The sequence below is a fragment of the Triticum dicoccoides genome, chromosome 5A (assembly GCF_002162155.2).
Source record: "Triticum dicoccoides isolate Atlit2015 ecotype Zavitan chromosome 5A, WEW_v2.0, whole genome shotgun sequence".
NCBI lineage: Eukaryota > Viridiplantae > Streptophyta > Magnoliopsida > Poales > Poaceae > Triticum > Triticum dicoccoides.
Window position 1 is genome coordinate 689,490,383 of NC_041388.1, and position 20,559 is coordinate 689,510,941.

The 20,559-nt window shown below is 43.0% G+C and overlaps 1 protein-coding gene across 1 annotated transcript; it reads right to left on the minus strand.

The window, feature by feature from the left end:
- Nucleotides 1-8,045: 8,045 nt before the first annotated feature.
- Nucleotides 8,046-9,317, minus strand: LOC119300463 (BTB/POZ and MATH domain-containing protein 1-like). The gene has a single exon (XM_037577411.1). The coding sequence runs from the start codon at nucleotides 9,315-9,317 to the stop codon at nucleotides 8,046-8,048; it is 1,272 nt and encodes a 423-aa protein (XP_037433308.1).
- Between the last annotated feature and the right edge of the window lie 11,242 nt (nucleotides 9,318-20,559).

Below are 20,559 nucleotides of genomic sequence, written 5' to 3' on the forward strand. Positions count from 1 at the left end.
CTCTTTATTTTTTCAAAAAATCATTTATAGGTACATAAGTATCTATTTTATCATAGAAACACCAAAAGTTTTCCAAGATTCAACCACTAGCTAGGAACGGTCAAGCCCGCCGTTTTAACCGCATTTTGAAACGGGCATAAAAAATTCAAAAAATTCAAAAAATTGGAAAACCTTCGCATTGTGTCAGTTTATGTGACCAAGTTTCCAGGAAAAATAATACACTTGTAATACGGTAATTATTTTAAAAAAGTGTTCTCAGAAATGAGCTATCATGCGTGAAGATTCATGGCTTTCAAGCCAAATGAACAATCTTATGGCCACATTCATGGCATAGTTTGTTCAAATGATCTCATATTGTGCACAAGGGTGCATCTTGGAATTCCAAACAATGTTGCCTAAGGAAGTTTTCATTTTCTTTGCATGGAAAATTCATTTTCCATTTTTTGAGTGCCCGAAATGAGGTTTTTTTTTTGAAGGAACTACCAAATAATTGTTGCAAAAATGGAACAAATCAATTTTATAAAATACTAGGCCATGTTTAATGCACAATTGACCAAACGGTTGGGTGTAAAAAGTTTTGATCCACCTCTGGTGAAAAGGACAAATTGCGGCCGATTCAGCTAGAGATGGGTCAAATTTGAACTGCAGCTGCCTCATAGTTTGTTATTTATTTTTTCTAAAAATCATTTATAGGTACATAAGTATCTATTTTATCATAGAAACACCAAAAGTTTTCCAAGATTCAACCACTAGCTAGGAATGGTCAAGCCCGCCGTTTTGACCGCATTTTGAAACGGGCATAAAAAATTCAAAACAATTCAAAAAATTGGAAACCCTTCGCATTGTGTCATTTTATGTGACCAAGTTTCCAGGAAAAATAATAAACTTGTAATACAGTAATTATTTCAAAAAAGTGTTCTCAGAAATGAGCTATCATGCGTGAAGATTCATGACTTTCAAGCCAAATGAACAATCTTATGGCCACATTCATGGCATAATTTGTTCAAATGATCTCATATTGTGCACAAGGGTGCATCTTGGAATTCCAAACAATGTTGCCTAAGGAAGTTTTCATTTTCTTTGCACGGAAAATTCATTTTCCATTTTTCGAGTGCCCGAAATGAGGTTTTTTTGTGAAGGAACTACCAAATAATTGTTGCAAAAATGGAACAAATCAATTTTATAAAATACTAGGCCATTTTTAATGCACAATTGACCAAACGGTTGGGTGTAAAAAGTTTTGATCCTCCTCTGGTGAAAAAGACAAATTGCGGCCGATTCAATTGGAAACGGGTCAAATTTGAACTGTAGCTGCCTCATAGTTTGATATTTATTTTTTCTAAAAATCATTTATAGGTACATAAGTATCTATTTTATCATAGAAACACCAAAAGTTTTCCAAGATTCAACCACTGGCTAGGAACGGTCAAGCCTGCCATTTTGACCGCATTTTGAAACGGGCATAAAAAATTCAAAAAAATTCAAAAAATTGGAAAACCTTCGCATTTTCTCATTTTATGTGACCAAGTTTCCAGGAAAAATGATAAACTTGTAATACGGCAATTATTTTAAAAAAGTGTTCTCAGAAATGAGCTATCATTTCTAAAGATTAATGGCTTTCAAGCCAAATGAACAATCTTATGGCCACATTCATGGCATAGTTTGTACAAATGACCTCATATCGTGCACAAGGGTGCATCTTGGAATGAAAAATAATGTTGCCTAAGGAATTTTTCATTTTCTTTGGACGAAAAAACCATTTTCCATTTTCTGAGTGCCTGAAATGAGTTTTTTTGTGAAGGACCTACCATATATTTGTTGCAAAATTGGACCTAATCAATTTTATAAAATACTAGGCCATATATAATGCACAATTGACAAAATGGTTGGGTGTCAAAAGTTTTTATCCACCTCTGGTGAAAAAAACAAATTCCCGCCGATTCAGCTGGAAGCGGGTCAAATTTGAACTGCAGTTGCCTCATAGTATGCTATTTATTTTTTCCAAAAATCATTTATAGGTAAATAAGTATCTATTTAATCAGAAATACATGGTTTGATGGCGAGACATCGAGGTTTGGACGGTGGCCGAGGGCCCCAACTCTAGAGCGCGTAAGCTCGCATGCCCGCCGCGTGGTCACCGCGTGACCGTGGCGTTGCCATGCATTCTGGGAGGCCTAGGCATGTCTAGTGGGTTGGGCACTCCCCAGGTAGGTGCTAGGAAGAAAATTACAACATAACATTCTCACGGGAGACCGATCGATGCTCAAACATGAATTAGCAGCCAAGTGTTTGATTAGCGGTACAGGAAATGTACATGGCTAATGGGTGTGAATTTTGGCTGAGGATGATCAGTTACTAAGAAGACCGTCTTCACAAATTTTCACCTCAAAAAGAGGAGCCTAGGTGGTACTTGCTTTGCAAACTACCACACTGGACATAACTACAAGTGTTGAAGCTCGGCTCAAAATAATGAATGGATTGAGCTGGCATTTGGTGGAGGATGGTTATTTGGGCATAGGAAAGCACTATAGAAAATGGATACTATTTGGACATGCCAAAGTGGTACTTCCTTCACAAACTGCTCCCCTGAACAGAATAGGAAAATGAATATTGTTGAGTTATTTTTGAACTAGGCAAGGAAGGTTTTTGACATATTTGATGAAGATATGGTCCAAACAATTTATGAGAATTATTTGGGAATTTTTGGAATAACAGAAATATAGGTTGCTTCACAACCTAGGGCAAAAATTGACACATGGACATGACACATAGGCAAAACTGATGAGATGGCGCCTAGTCATCACAACCCACCACAATCTACAAGGCTATGACCATCTATATTGGTCGTTAACAACTAGAAATAAGGCAGCGACCAGCCCTGTTTGCTTTGTGACCATTTGGTGTAAGGAAATTACGACCTTTCTGACCAAAATGGTCGCAATGGTTTAGGGTTTGGAGCCCCCCGAACAGCTTTTGACCAATTGGTCTCAAATGGTCATAGATCTATGATCAATTCTTCCAGGGTCACTGACAAAAGGTCACTAGTTGACATATTTCTTGTAGTGAGGGTGGCCGCTCCTACGGCGTCCACGGGCTTCGGGAGCCTCCGGACGCCCACTGAGCTGCAGGTGTCGATCCAGGCGACGCCGGCCATGGTGGTCGCATCACCCTCCATTCAGAGGGCCGGGCCGGGGGGGCGTGGGCAGGTGGCCCCCACACCCACTTCCCCTCGCGCGCCATTGGATGGGGCGCCCCTCGCTGCGTCCCCGGGCGCAGGTTGCCGGCTGACGATGCCGGGTGCTTGCGTTGGGGGTGGGTCTGGATGCCTTACCCCAAACGGGACCACTCGGGAGGAGATCATCGCTTTTGGTTGGATTCCGGATCCTGTACCTGAGGGGCGACGGATGAGCTGCCGCCTCCAGGATCAGCTGGATGTTGACGACATGCAGCTGAGGTGCGCCATGCGGGCGGCCAAGCTTCATGACATTCAGGTCACTACTGGTATGTTGGTCAACACTTCCAATTCCATTCTGCATTTTTCTAATGATGAGATTATTCATAATGCAAATCAGTTAGGAGTTTCACTAGGTAGTAATGATAGTGAAATCTCTGAATTCGTTAATGATATCCTGGATCTTGAAGCGGAACGCGCTTTAGAATTGATTAGAAACTTAGCAGCGGTCAAACCTATGAACGACTCCGACATAGATGCGCTGGGAGTCAGGGTGCTCGATAATTTTTGTGCGGATCTTGCCCCATCCCCTCATGAGACAGAGGAGGATGATGGTTCTATTTCCCTAAGGGACACTTACCCCTATCGATGCTCAGGCATTTATGTCCATGGAGCCCGGTTGTGAGGACCGGGTGGAGGATCAAAACAAGCCTAAACACAATTGGAAGCGAAAGATTTATCCAGCTTCGGCGGTGCGTAGAAGTGCTAGGAGCCGTACTACTAAAAAAATCATGATGAAATATGAAAGGAATCTTTTGGAATAGCAGAGGTCTGATAGACTTGGCTAAAAGAAGGTTCCTAGCGGATGCTTCCATCGAACATAGGTTGGATTTTATCGCCCTCTCTGAAACTGGAAGGGACAATTTCTCCCCCCAATTTTTAAGTACTTTACCGGGAGGTGTCGATTTTGATTGGCATTGCCTACCTCCGAGAGGAAGATCCGGTGGGATCTTACTTGGGGTTAAATGCGAGTCGTTGGAAGTTCAAAGTGTGGTTATGGGATATTTCACCGTTAAGTTTTGGGTTAGATCGAAGGCCGATGGGTTTATTTGGGCACTGGTGGCGGTATATGGTGCCGCGCAGCCAGAACTCAAACCAGATTTTTTGGTGAATCTTGTCCATATTTGCGGTTCTGAGCAGCTTCCAATTTTGGTTGGGGGCGACTTTAACATTATTAGAAGGAGAGAGGAATAGAACAACGATAACTTTGATGGCAAATGGTCGTTTATGTTTAATACCTTTATTGAAAGCTTGGATCTGAGAGAGATAGAGCTTTCGAGTAGAAAATTCACTTGGGCTAATACATTGCCAAACCCGACATTTGAGAAGCTGGATCGTGTCCTCGCGAGCGTCGAATGGGAGCAGAAATTTCCCCTGGTAACAGTCCAAGCGTTATCGCGTGCAATCTCCGACCACACCCCTTTGCTCGTTGACTCTGGTGAGGCAACACATGTGGGGAATAAAAACACCTTTTCTTTCGAATTGGCGTGGTTTGAATGAGAAGGTTTCTTGGATCTGATGGCCAGGAAATGGGCTAAAGATGTAGGAGGGAGGACTTCTGTTGAAAGATGGCAGAATAAGATAAGGCACTTAAGAAGTTTCTTACGTGGGTGGGCTAAGCATCTTAGTGGGACTTATAAGGTTGAAAAGGAAAGGCTCCTTACACTTACTCAGTCCCTAGATTTAAAAGCCGAGTCCACAATTCTAGAGACCACAGAGCTACATGCTAAAGTAGACGCAGAGATGAGATTGAAAGAACTCCTGTGAGGGGGGGAATTGAAGTGGGCATTGCGATCTAAGGTTCGCAAAGTTGTCCAAGGGGACGCTAACACTCAATTCTTTCATATGATCTCCAATGGCAAGCACAGAAAGAAAAGAATCTTTCAGCTTGAGCAACACGAGGGGACGATTTTAGGACAGGAAAACCTAAAATTATACATAACCAACTACTACAAGCAGCTGTTTGGGCCTCCGGAGGATAATTTCATATCCTTGGATGAGTCGAGAGTTGAGGATGTTCCTCAACTTGCTGTGGATGAGAATGATATTTTGACCGCCCCATTTTCGGAGAAAGATGTGTTCGAAGCTATTTCACATATGAAGAATAATAAAGCTCCAGGGCCGGATGGATTTCCGGCGGAGTTTTATAAAAAGTGCTGGCATATTATTAAAGGGGATTTGATACCGATGTTCCATGATTTATTCTATGGACAACTTCAGTTGTTTTATCTGAATTTCGGAACGTTAACTTTGCTTCCTAAGAAAACAGAGGCTGTGAGAATTGAGCAGTTCAGGCCGATCTGTCTTCTTAACGTAAGTTTCAAAATTTTCATCAAGGCTGGGACTAATAGACTTACGCAGATTGCGCACTCTGTGGTGCAGCCGTCCCAAACTGCTTTCATGCCGGACAGAAACATCCTAGAATGGGTTGTGGTCCTTCATGAAACGCTCCATGAAATTCACACGAAAAAACTAGACGGGGTTGTTTTCAAAGTGGATTTCGAGAAAGCGTACAATAAAGTCAAATGGCCATTTCTTCAACATGCCTTGCTTATGAAAGGTTTCGATCAGGCCTGGAGCCACCAGGTAGAATCCTTCACGCAAAAAGGGAGTGTTGGAATTAAAGTGAATGACGACATAGGTCACTACTTCCAAACACATACAAGGAGATCTGATGTCACCTATTCTGTTCAACATAGTAGTCGACATGTTGATGATTCTAATAGGAAGGGCTAAGGATGCTGGTCAGGTAAGTGGCCTGGTTCCTTATCTAGTTGATGGGGGTGTGTCTATCCTATAGTACGCCGATGATACTATCATCTTCATGAAGCATGACTTGGCAAAAGTGAGAAACATGACGATGGTGTTATGCTTATTCGAACAATTGACCGGGTTAAAGATTAACTTCTATAAAAGCAAATTGTTTGGTTTTGGAAGAGCTAATGAGGAACAAGATGCTTACAAACAATTGTTCGGGTGCGAATTGGGGGCTTTACCTTTCACGTATTTGGGTATATCAATTCACCATCGTAAGCTGACAAACAGAGAATGGAAGTGCATTGAGGATCGATTTGAGAAAGAACTGAGCTGCTGGAAGGGCAAGATGATGTTATACGGAGGCCGATTAATTCTCATTAATTCGGTCCTCAAGAGTATGCCCATGTTTCTCTTGTCCTTTTTTGAGGTACGAGTTGGAGTTCGAAAAAGGCTTGACTTCTATCGTTCCCGCTTCTTCTGGTAGAGTAATGAACTTAAGCGAAAATACAGACTCGCTAAATGGGATATTATTTGTCGACCAAAAGACCAAGGGGGTCTAGGTATTGAAAATCTTGAGGTGAATAACAGATGTCTTCTCAGCAAGTGGTTGTATAAGTTATCTGTAGAGATGGAGGCCACACGGGCGCAGATTCTGCGTAATAAGTACCTTCATTCCAAAACTTTGTCCCAGGTGACAGTGAGACCGACGGACTGGCCTTTCTGGAAATGACTGATGGGAGTTAAATCAGTTTTTTTCAATAGGACAAAGTTTATAGTCGGAAACGGTACCACTACGAGATTCTAGGAGGATTCATGGCTAGGGGAAACACCCCTTGTGCTTCAATATCCTCCGCTTTGTAGCATTGTTCAACGAAGAGACGCTTATGTTGCAACAGTACTTCAGTCCACTCCTCTCAATATTCACTTCAGGAGGACGCTAGCCGGAAACCGTTGGGAAGCCAGGCTCCATCTTGTGAGAAGACTGATGGATGTTCAGCTTTCTCAACGGCCCGATCAGTTGTGTTGGACGCTAACTAGTAATGGAGAGTTTACGGTTAAATCTATGTATCTTGATGTTATCAATTCTAGCTCTATTCCTAGTTCTAAACATGTTTGGAAAGTCAAAGTACCTTTGAAAGTTAAAGTGTTTATGTGGTTTGTACATAAACAAGTCATTTTAACTAAGGACAACTTGGCAAAACGCAACTGGACAGGATCTACAAGATGTAGTTTTTGTGATCGGGATGAATCCATCAAACACCTCTTTCTTGACTTCCCTTTGGCAAAAAAATTATTGCGGACGGTTCACATAGCCTTTAATATTACTCCTTCGAATACTATCAGCATGTTATTTGGGACGTGGCTTGACGGAATAGATTCCGAAACAGCGAGACATATTCGAGTAGGAGTATGTGCTTTATTATGAGCAGTCTGGAACTGCAGAAATTATTTGGTCTTTAACAGAACAACAAACATTCATTTTTTGCAGGTTATTTTATGAGCCACTGAGTTGATCCGTATGTGGTCGCTACTCACTCGGACGGAGGCCAGAGAGCGTATGGTTACTGGATCTATCCGATGAGAGATGGTAGCACGGACTATTTTTAACCGGTTTGGATGGCGGTTAGGATAGGCAATTAGTTTTCCTATCTTTTTTACGCCAGCCGGTTGTGGCTTTACTTTTATTTTTCTGCTCTTTGTGAGCATTTTTTTTTCTTTTGTTTGAGACATCAAGACTTGTATTGAACTTATTTGCTTTTTAATAAGTATGGCCGTATGCATCGTTCTGATGCAGAGGCCGGGGTGCTCCCCCTTTTGAAAGAAAACTTACACGACATCCCAATATAATGGGCAAGAATTTGAGCTCAATTACAATGAGATAAACCTCGCACTGATCAATTATTTATGAATTTTCCTCTGCATATATTCTTGCGAAGATGTTTAAACATGATTGGCACTGCTATGTATGATCAAAAAAATTGACGATCACGCACAACAAGCCAACCGACTGCATACAGAATAAAGAAAGAAGATTTAACTCATGTCACGCACTAGTTTAGGTTGTTGGAGCGGGGCGCCGGCGGGTGTGGCGAACGGTGGCCGCCCCCGAGCTTGGTGTCGGTGCTCTTCTCCTTTTTCTATTTGATGAAGGAAGCGATCTCTCCGGCTTTTCATTGTTGAGATTAGAATAAATGGCGGCATGCTTGGAGGTCAACTCATTCAGAAGAGAAGGGCAGGTTTTGGAGAGATGATCCAAGTCATCTGGTGTCAGGGCTTGATCTAGTGTGGTTGGAGACCTGAGGATGAGCTCAAAGCACGCCTCCTTTAGCCTGTGGCAGCCATGCTGCTCAGCCAAGGCCAGAGTGGTCGCCGCCGTCGCCACGCTGATTTTCCGGCGTAGCATGTCCTCGCAGACCAGCTTGAGTCTCTCCATGGCATACCTGTCCGCAGCAACCATGAGATGCTGGGCCATCGCGACCACCACGTCGTCGTCGTCGTCTTGGTGCTCCGTCTCCGATTGCGGCAGCGAGTCGGTGTATGCGAAATGCAGCAAGTTTTTGAACACCTCCGCTCTCATGCCGTTGATCCGTATGCTGTGGGTGGCGCCCTCCATCATTGGCCCGTAGAGCTCCGCCTTGAACACCGGCGACCGCGCCGCCAGCAGGCACCGGTGCGCGGCGAAAGTCTCCTCGCCGACCAGGAACCTCACGTCCGCGCCCTGCCCGCTGTGCAGGAGGTCACGCATGTGCAGTGGCCAGTCCGGTGGCGGCGGCATGGCGGGGGCTGCCAGGAAATCCAGGACCATGACGTTGCACCTGACGGAGAGAGCAGTGCCGTCCTTGAGCAAGTCCTTGTCCTTGTCGAGCTCTTCCCGCTTGATGAAGTCGCCAAAGCCCCAGTATTCACCCAGCTGGGTAAAATCGTGGATGTTGCCGGCCCTAGCGTAGCGCGGCACGGGCTCTCCGGTGGCCTGGTCGAGCAGGTCGAACCCGACCTTGGCCATGGTGGAGACCCCGGTGCCGGTGCGATCGAGAACGGCGAAAACGGACACGAAGCCGGCTCTCTCCGGGTTGTCGCCATTGGGGAAGAAGTCGATGTGCCACCTCGTGCCTCCCACGGGGAAGGAGTCCGACCTGAAGCCTTTGCCGTTTGGGTAGATCTCGCTCAGCGCTGGGTATCCTTTGATCCTGAGGACGTGCTGCACGGTCGTGGTGGTGGCCTCGAAGCTGGACTCTGAGTTCTCGCCGGTCTCACGTTTGGATATGAAAGCCCTGATCGGGTGTGGCTCCAGCGGCGACGCTTTGGAGTTGAATCCGGTGGCGGCCATAGATGATCCCCGGCCGGCCGTGGCACCTCGACCTCGGTGTGAAGGCGACGTATGTGAACGCGAGGCGCGCGGAGGCAGGCTGGGGCTTTGGTTACGGGTCCTTCTGATGTGGTGAGCTATTTATCGTATATTACAAGATACAAAGTCTCAACCCGGTCGGACGTCGAATCCTAATCGGACAGCCACTCGTATTGGTAGCATATACGGAGTACATGTACAATGATGAGAGCATCTCCAACAGCCGCGCTAAGCGCCGCGCGCAAAAAACCTGTTTGCCGCGCGCGCTTCGGCTGGTTTAGCGCGGCCGCGAGCGCTGGCTCCAGCAGCCGCGCTATAATGCAGCGCGCGCACCGCTCCAGCAGCGCACAAAAATACAGGGCGTGCGACTCGCCGGGCGCGCGCGAAAATGAGTTTGAAACAATTATCAAAATGCAATGAACATGTGAAATTTGTCACAAACATTTTCCAACCAAGTTCATGCCCACAAGTTCATCCAACCAAGTTCAAAATACAAACTAAAAGTTCATGCCCAAAAGTTCATGTCCATGGATGGCAGGGCGCCCGTGCCGGCGCGCGCGGGACGTAGGAGGAGGAGAGGAGAGAGTGCCGCGCGAGCGGTCGAGTGTGCCGCGCGCTGTAGCTGGCGCCCCAAATACACTGCGCGGGATGGCGTTTCCGACAGCGCGCCCAACTCGTTATAGCGCGCGCCGTTTTTGCGCGCCCGCTGGAGCGACCCGCCGCGTTGCGCGCGCGCTAAAACCGACTAATTTGCGGCGCAGCGCTAGTTTAGCGCGGCTGTTGCAGATGCTCTAAGATCTGTTTTTTTAGAAAAAAACAGGCTTTCGCCCCGTTTTTATATCTTTATCTCTTTAGCGAATCAACCTGTGGTTGAGATGGTTAGGTGGACAGTGGTATCCCTAACCCACCAGGGTTCAAATCCTGGTGCTCGCATTATTCCTGGATTTATTTCAGGATTTCCGGCGATGCGCTTTCAGTGGGAGGAGACGTTCCCGTCGACGACGAGGCGCCTACGGTTGCTTCGTAAATCTCAAGATGATATGCCGGCTCAGTCTCTCGGAGGTGCTCATAGGGGTAGGGTGTGCGTGTGTGCGTTCATAGGGGTGAGTGTATGCGCGTGTATATGAGCGCTTGTGTCTGTACTGATGCTCAAAAAAATTATATCTTTATCTTTACATTTTTTTTAATAATAAAGCAAATTGGGTTTCTTTCGTCCGTCATGGCATTTTTCAGAAAAGTCCTTCTATTTCAGAGAAGTCAACCCGCAGTCCTGTTTTAAGTCAAAACGAATCATTTTTTCGTATTTTACACAAAAGTCCCTTTGTTTTCTTGAATCAACCCGCCGTCCGGATTTAAGTCACACCGAACCGTTATTTTATGTTTTTCGAAACCCCCCTGACGTTTTAGGTAATTCATCCGCGGATCATATGCAAGTCAAACAAATACTTTTTTAAATCATTCATATCTTTTAAACCGTAACTCCGATTTGAACATGTTATATATGAAATTTGATTAGAAAAACACGTAGAATATGAATATGAGATTATTTTTACCTATTAAATATTTTTAATATTATTTTGGAATATATTTAAATCAAACAAATGATTTTCTAAATTATTCGTATCTTTTAAACTGTTACTTCGATTTTAACATATTATATATGAAATTTTATTAGAAAAATGTGTGGAATCTCAATATGATGTTAATTTTACCTGTTAAATATTTTTAAAATATTTTTTTGAAAGCAAACTTATAATTTCTAGCGCAAGATCCGTTTTTTTTCGTACCGGCGGCGATCCGGATTGCAAATAAACACCCCAGTATAACCATATAGGCAAAAAAATAAATAAATAACTACACATGCATACCTCTGAAAAATGTCGCAAGGGAAAACAACAGATTTCTCATCGCTAGAATGAGAAAGAGAGAGAGAGAGAGGGAGGGGGGGTGGGGGGCGAGGGAGGAGAGAGGGAGAGAGAGACGCCTTAGGATTAACCATATTCAAACACGTTTTTTGTTGTTTTGTGTGAACACAGAGGCCATCGCCGGCGAGAGTGAGAAGGAGGATAAGAGGCAACACAAATATGATGCCTCGCAAATATAAGGAAGATGGACCTATTGAGTGATGTTTGTTGGATTAAGAGTGTGTGTTATGTTTTTTCTCCCGTTGCAACGCACGGGCTCTTTTGCTAGTACATACATACAGAGTAATAAAGCAAGGTACACGAAGGAACAATACGATGAAAAAACCCCAGGAGAGCATATCAAACTGGCTGGAACCATAGCTGCCGCCAGGAGAGCCCAATCTTCCAGCGCCGTTCTCCGGCGGCTCCCCTCCGCCGGCGACCTCGGTCGTCGGTGGTGAGGGGGGTCGTCGGATCCACGCGTGTGGACCATTTTTACTCGCTCGTAGGCTAGGTTTTTAGACTGTTCATCGTCTTTCCTTTGGCGGCGATGATGACAACGCTGAATAAAGACTCTTCGAATTCTTCCTTGACAAGACCATCGGTCCTATGGTTAGGAATGGATTTGGAAACCAGTCTGTTCAAGCAAGGATGGCGTGGTGGCGGCGGCTGCATCCTTGTGGTGGACCTGTATCCTCGGGCTCCATCGTTGCGACGGCGTTTGCTCCAGCTTCGGCGCGGAGCTTGGGAGGTAGTCCGGGAGCGGATGCAGATTGTGGTCTGCATGGACGGCATCTGGAAGACAAAACATGTGCTGGGTTCGTGGTTCGTGGATGGCAGATATGGTTTCCTTCTGCGACGTCTTAGTCTCGGTGGGGTGTCAGATCCGGAGTTCGATGGCATGTCCGGGGTGTTGCCCCGGTCTGATTCGTTCAATGGTAAGGGCTTCATTTTTGGTGAACCACCTTGGAGGTCCGCAAAGCTGTATATCAGTGATGGAGCCACGTCGAGCTCGGGTGAGGAGGTGATCCATCATTCTTTTCTTCGGTGGCTGCTGTCGTGGTGCCGGAGGCAGGTGATGGGCGTTGGTGTCAAGCTCAGAGATGTTCTGCTATCTTTTCAGTTTTGTCATGTTGGTCCTTACGTGATTTGTACTTTAATCTTTATGATATGAATGAGACACGTATTACCATGAAAAAAGAAGAGCAGATCAAAAGGGACCGGCTAGACGTCAGAATTCATCTACAGTTCATTTTAGATCAAATGACAGTAAACATTCATCTACCGGTTTTGATTAGCACGCATGATGCGAACCAACCTGTGGTTGGATGATTAGAGAGACTGTGGTATCTCCAGCCTATCAGGATTTAAGTCCTGGTGCTCGCATTTATTCCTGGATTTATTTCAGGATTTGCGGCGATGTGCGTTCAGTGAAAGGAGACGGTCCCGTCGACGACGATGTGCCTACGCTGACTTCGTAAATTTCAAGATGATATGTCGGCTCAGTCTTTTAGAGGTGCTCATAGGGATAAAATGTGCGTGCGTGCGTTCATAGGGATGAGTGTATGCGTGTGTATATGAGCGCTTGCGCTGCACTGTGTTAAAAAAAAGACTAGCATGCATGATGGTTAATTCGTCAGCTACTTTTCTGCCCCGGCCAATGATGCATGTAGCATATACAGGTGCATGCATGATGTACTAATTGTACATGTACAGGTGCCTATATTTAATTGCTAATTATACTTATGATGCCTCTGATTTACGGACGAGATGCTACATATGTATAGTTCCGGTCACGTAATCAACGGAGAATATTTTCTTCTTGGTCTTTTGCCTCAAACGTCCTATAAATATCTGATAGAAAAATTGAACATAAAAAACAATGAAGAACACATTTATATATAAAGGAAAATGATTCATGGAACTAGATTAACCCTAAATTAAAACAAGCACAAAATTTAAAAGGAAAATAATATTACTCAACCGTAACAAAAAAACTTCAAGTTTATCGAGCCTTCTTATTCCCGAATAACACATAAATTAACTTCTTTATAGTATGCAACAATAAGCATATAATAGCGGAAATTTTTCACAAAAAAGTTTCCTCGGGACAAGCGAATTACTGACATTGCTATTATCCTACAAAAATACAAAATAAATTCAAAACTAAAACTAAATCAAAATTATAAAGTTTTCCAAGAGAGAATAACTTACTGGCATTGGAATTACCCTTCAAGAATATGGAAACTAAGAAAAAAACAAATAATAACAAAACTTGCACAAATTTACATCGAAGTTGTGCTTTTTATATCATGCAAGAATAATTATATAATAGAGGAATTTAATTCAAAAATATTTTTCTAAGAAGTAATGAATTGGTGGCATTGGTACTAGCCTTAAAGAAGAAAGAAAATGAAATAGGAACTAAAATGAAATCAAAATAATGAAGTTTTCTGAGGAAGAATAAATTCGTGGCATTCGTATTACCCTTTAAGAAGAAAAAATGAAAAAAAAATATTTTTTCATACAATTCACAAAGAAATTGAGTCTTTTTAATAATATCCAAGAATAGGCACATAAAAGTGGAATTTTTCGCAAACAAAATCATAGGACGTAATGAATTGGTGGCAGAGATAAAATGAAATAAAAAAACTAAAATCAAAATCAAAATTAAAATAAATGAGGTTTTGTGAGAAAGAATGAATAAGTGGCAGTGGTATTACCCTTTAAGAAGAAAGAAATGAAAAAAACTAAAACAAATAGTGACAAAATTTGCATGAAATTATACATATGTTTTGTCTTCTCATAATATGCAAGAATAAGCACATAATAGTGGAATTTTTGCAAAATAAAAGTTTCGTAAGAAGTAATGAATTGGTGGCATTTCTATTACCCTTCAAGAAGAAATAAAATGAAATAAAAACTAAAATAAGAAAATAATGAAGTGTTCTGAGGAAGAGAACAAGTGGCATTAGTATTATCTTTAAGAAGAAAGAGAATGGAAACAACTAATGAAGCGGTTGATGCTCGGTCGACGTCGCCTGGGTTCCACAACAACGGTGTCAGTTGGGCGACGGCGCGAAGCAGGGCCGCTGCCGAGTCCGAGGAAACAGACAGAGGTTTTCACCCAAAACCCTGGTAATCATAAAATGTCGAGATCCATGACGACATCTTCAAGAAGATAACAACACCCATGGGCGTCGCCGCCGCCAAACGCGAAGCTTTCGCTCGAATGCTCAATTGTAAGCACAAGGAGGCGTCCTGATCACCAATGCAATGAGGCCCAACATAGCTACAACAGATCTGGGCACCAATGTAACAAGCCAGAGCATCCCACTGCTACATCCCTTTCTGCCCATACGACCAAGAGGTGCAGCCACCACTGCCGGTATGGAGGCTACTGGGAGAGCCAATCGTGTTGCCCAGCATTCGGGGCCACCACCCCGATATCCTCAGAGAACACATCATCAGCGCCATAACATGTGATCACCACCCGCAAACCAAGCCACAAGACACCGCCTCAACATGGACAGAGCGGGTCGGGTCCGAGCACGTGCGAGGGGTGCTACTTCTTGAGCCTGCGTTGATTTTTCCCTTGAAAAGGAAAGGGTGATGTAGCAAAGTAGAGATAAGTATTTCCCTCAGTTGATAATCAAGGTATCAATCCAGTAGGAGGCACAAGCAAGTCTCCAATCTATGCACCTGCACAAACTAACAAACACTTACACACAATGCGAAAAAAGGGGTTGTTAATCCCTTCACAGTCACGAACAAGAGTGAGAGCTGATAGAGATAGATTTAAAACTAAAGTAAAAAAGGTAAAGAAAGTAAACACAAAATAATTGCAGCAAGATACTTTGGGTTTTTGGTTTTATAGATCACAAAATATTAGATGGAAAATAGACTCAGGGGCCATAGGTTTCGCTAGAGGCTTCTCTCTCAAAGAAAGCATACGGTGGGTAAACAAATTACTATCGAGCAATTGATAGAAAAGCGAAAAGTTATGACAACATCTAAGGCAATGATCATGAATATAGGCATCACGTCCGTGAAAAGTAGACCGACTCATGCCTGCATCTACTACTATTACTCCACTCATCGACCGCTATCCAGCATGCATCTAGAGTATTAAGTTAAAAACAGAGTAACGCCTTAAGCAAGATGACATGATGTAGAGGGATAAACACATGCAATATGATATAAACCCCATCTTTTTATCCTTAATGGCAACAACACAATATGTGCCTCGCCACCCCAACTATATCACTGGATGAGGACACCGCAAGATTGAATCCATCACAAAGCACCTCTCCCATTGCAAGGAAAACCAATCTAGTTGGCCAAACCAAATCGATAGATCGAAGAGAAATACAAAGCTATCGTAATCCTACATAAAAGAGTTTAGAGAAGACTCAAATAATATTCATAGATAATCTGATCATAAATCCACAATTCATCGGATCTCGACAAACACACCGCCAAAGAAGATTACATCGAATAGATCTCCAAGAACATTGAGGAGAACATTGTATTGAATATCAAAGAGAGAGAAGAAGCCATCTAGCTACTAGCTATGGACCCGTAGGTCTATGTTAAACTACTCAGATATCATCGGAGGGGCGGCAAGGTTGATATAGATGCCCTCCGTGATCGAATCCCCCTCCGGCGGAGTACCGGAAAAGGCCCCAAGATGGGATATCACGGAAACAAAGACCTGCGGCGGTGGAGAAGTATTTTCATGGATGCATCTAGGGTTTCTTGGAATTTTTGAGAATATATAGTGTAAAGAGGCGGTGCCACTACTAGGGAAATGCTTATAGGCAGGACCTCAGTAGTAGCTCTTCGCAATGCTAAAGGCTACAGAGGTAGAAATCAAGAAGGAGTATCAAGTGTTGATGGTTAACAAAACCACTAGTTTCAAGAAAAAGGGCAAAGGGAAGAAGGGGAACTTCAAGAAGAATAGCAAGGAAGTTGCTACTCCTGGGAAGAAGCCCAAGTCTGGACCTAATTAAGCCTGAAACTGAGTGCTTCTACTACAAAGGGACTGGTCACTGGAAGCGGAACTGCCCCAAGTATTTGGCGGATAAGATGGATGGAAAAGTGAAAGGTATATTTGATATACATGTTATTGATGTGTACCTTACTAATGCTCGTAGTAGCGTCTAGGTATTTGATACTGGTTCTGTTGATCATATTTGCAACTCGAAACAAGGGCTACGGATTAAACGAAGATTGGCTAAGGATGAGGTGACGATGCGCGTAGGAAATGGTTCCAAGGTCGATGTGATCGCCGTCGGCATGCTACCTCTACATCTACCTTCGAGATTAGTTTTAGACCTGAATAATCATTATTTGGTGCCAGCATTGAGCATGAACATTATATCTGGATCTTGTTCGATGCGAGACGGTTATTCATTTAAATCAGAGAATAATGGCTGTTCTATTTAGATGAGTAATATCTTTTATGGTCATGCACCCTTGTTGAGTGGTCTATTTTTTTTTGAATCTCGATCGTGGTGATACACATGTTCATAATATTGAAGCCAAAAGATGCAAAGTTGATAATGATAGTGCAACTTATTTGTGGTACTGCCGTTTAGGACATATTGGTGTAAAGCGCATGAAGAAACTCCATGCTGATGGGCTTTTGGAATCACTTGATTATGAATCACTTGGTGCGTGCGAACCATGCCTCATGGGCAAGATGACTAAAACTCCATTCTCCGGAACAATGGGACGAGCTACTGACTTATTTGAAATACTACATACCGATGTATGCGGTCCAACGAGTGTTCAGGCTCGTGGCGGGTATCGTTATTTTCTGACCTTCACAAATGATTTGAGCAGATATGGGTATATCAACTTAATGAAACATAAGTCTGAAACGTTTGAAAAGTTCAAAGAATTTCAGAGTGAAGTGGAAAATCATCATAACAAGAAAATAAAATTTCTACGATCTGATCATGGAGGCGAATATTTGAGCTACGAGTTTGGTCTTCATTTGAAACAATATGGAATAGTTTCGCAACTCACACCACCTACAACACCACAGTGTAATGGTGTGTCCGAACATCGTAACCATACTTTATTGGATAATGGTGCGATCTATGATGTCTCTTATTGATTTACCGCTATCATTTTACGGTTATGCTTTAGAGACGGATGCATTCATGTTAAATAGGTCACCATCAAAATCCGTTGAGACGACACCATATGAACTATGGTTTGACAAGAAACCCAAGTTGTCGTTTCCTAAAGTTTGGGGCTGTGATGCTTATGTGAAAAAGCTTCAACCTGATAAGCTCAAACCCAAATCGGAGAAGTGCGTCTTCATAGGATACCCAAAGGAAACTATTGGGTACACCTTCTATCACAGATCCGAAGACAAGATATTCGTTGCTAAGAATGGATCCTTTCTACAGAAGGAGTTTCTCTTGAAATAACTGAGTGGGAGGAAAGTAGAACCTGATGAGGTAATTGTACCTTCTCCCAAATTGGAAAGTAGTTCATCACAAAAATTAGTTCCAGTGATTCCTGCACCAATTAGTGAGGAAGCTAATGATGATGATAATGAAACTTCAGATCAAGTTACTACCGAACCTCGTAGGTCATCCAAAGTACGGTCCGCACCAGAGTGGTATGGTAATCCTGTTCTAGAAGTCATGTTACTAGACCATGATGAACCTACGAACTATGGGGAAGCGATGATGATCCTAGATTCCACGAAATGGCTTGAGGCCATGAAATCTGAGATGGGATCCATGTATGAAAACAAAGTGTGGACTTTGGTGGACTTGTCCGATGATCGGCAAGCCATAGAAAATAAATGCATCTTCAAGAAGAAGACTGGCGCTGACGGTAATGTTACTGTCTACAAAGCTCGACTTGTTGCGAAAGGTTTTTGACAAGTTCAAGGAGTTGAATACGATGAGACCTTCTCACCCGTAGCGATGCTTAAGTCTGTCTGAATCATGTTACAATTGCCGCATTTTATGATTATGAAATTTGGCAAATGGATGTCAAAACTGCATTCCTTAATGGATTTCTTAAAGAAGAGTTGTATACGATGCAACCAGAAGGTTTTGTCGATCCAAAGGGTGCTGACAAAGTGTGCAAGCTCCAGCGATCCATTTATGGACTGGTGCAAGCCTCTCGGAGTTGGAATATACGTTTTGATAATGTGATCAAAGCATATGGTTTTATACAAACTTTTGGAGAAGTCTGTATTTACAAGAAAGTGAGTGGGAGCTCTGTAGCAGTTCTAATATTATATGTGGATGACATATTGTTGATTCGAAATAATACAGAATTTCTGGATAGCATAAAATAATACTTGAATAACAATTTTCAATAAAAGACCTCGGTGAAGCTGCTTATATATTGGGCATCAAGATCTATAGAGATAGATCAAGGTGATTAATTGGACTTTCACAAAGCACATACCTTGATAAAGTTTTGAAGAAGTTCAGAATGGATCAGTCAATGAAAGGGTTCTTGCCTGTGTTACAAGGTGTGAAATTGAGTCAGGCTCAATGCCCGATCACTGCAGAAGATAGAGAGAAAATGAAAGTCATTCCCTATGCTTCAGCCATAGGTTCTATCATGTATGCAATGTTGTGTCCCAGACTGATGTGTGCCTTGCTATAAGTATAGCAAGGAGGTACCAAAATAATCCAGGAGTGGATCATTGGATAGCAGTCAAGAACATCCTGAAATACCTGAAAAGGACTAAGTGTTTCTCGTTTATGGAGGTGACAAAGAGCTTGTCGTAAATGGTTACGTTGATGCAAGCTTTGACACTGATCCAGATGACTCTAAAGTTGTAATCCGGATATGTATGTATATTGAATGGTGGAGCTGCCAGTTGTTGAAGTTCCAAGTAGAGCATCGTGGCAGGATCTATGTGTGAAGCGGAGTACATAGCTGCTTCGGAAGCAGCAAATGAAGGAGTCTGGATAAAGGAGTTCATATCCGATCTAGGTGTAATACCTAGTGCATCGGGTCCAATGAAAATCTTTTGTGACAATACTGGAGCAATTGCCTTGGCAAAGGAATCCAAATTTCATAAGAGAACCAAACACATCAAGAGACGCTTCAATTCCATCCGCCATCAAGTCGCGGAAGGGAGACATAGAGACTTGCAAGATACATACGGATATGAATGTTGCAAACCCGTTGACTAGGCCTCTTCCACGAGCAAAACATGATCAGCACAAAGACTCCATGGGTGTTAGAATCATTACTTTGTAATCTAGATTACTGACTCTAGTGCAAGTGGGAAACTGAAGGAAATATGCCCTAGAGGCAAGAATAAAGTTGTTATTTATATTTCCTTATATCATGATAAATGTTTATTATTCATGCTAGAATTGTATTAACCGGAAACTTAGTACATATGTGAATACATAGACAAAACATAGTGTCCCTAGTATTCCTCTACTTGACTAGCTCGTTAATCAAAGATGGTTATGTTTCCTAATCATGGACATGTGTTGTCATTTGATGAATGGGACCACATCATTAGAGAATGATGTGATGGACAAGACCCATCCGTTAGCTTAGCATTATGATCGTTACAATTTTATTGCTACTGCTTTCTTCATGACTTGTACATGTTCCTTTGACTATGAGATTATGCTACTCCCGAATACCGGAGGAACACCTTGTGTGCTATCAAACGTCACAGCGTAACTGGGTGGTTATAAAGATGCTCTAGAGGTGTCTCCGAAGGGGTTTGTTGGGTTGGCATAGATCAAGATTAGGATTTGTCACTCCGTGTACCGGAGAGGTATCTCTAGGCCCTCTCGGTAATGCTCATCACTACAAGCCTTGCAAGCAATGTGACTAATGAGTTAGTTGCGGGATGAAACATTACGGAACGAGTAAAGAGACTTTCCGGTAACGAGATTGAACTAGGTATGATGATACCGACGATCGAATCTCGGGCAAGTAACATACCGATGACAAAGGGAATGACATATGTTGTTATGCGGTTTGACCAATAAAGATCTTCATAGAATATGTAGGAACCAATATGAGCATCCAGGTTCCGCTATTGGTTATTGACCAGAGATGTGTCTCGGTCATGTCTACATAGTTCTCGAACCCATCGGGTCCACACGCTTAACGTTCGATGACGATTTGTATTATGAGTTATGTGGTTTGATGACCGAAGCTTGTTTGGAGTCCTGGATGAGATCACGGGCATGACGAGGAGTCTCGAAATGGTCGAGAGGTAAAGAATGATATATTGCAAGGTTATATTCGGACACCGGAATGGTTCCGGAGTGATTCAGGTATTTTTCGGAGTATCGGGAGGT

Bases quoted from the DNA above. Each gene is read 5' to 3' on its own strand.
- LOC119300463 (XM_037577411.1), bottom strand. From the start codon at position 9,317: ATGGCCGCCACCGGATTCAACTCCAAAGCGTCGCCGCTGGAGCCACAC.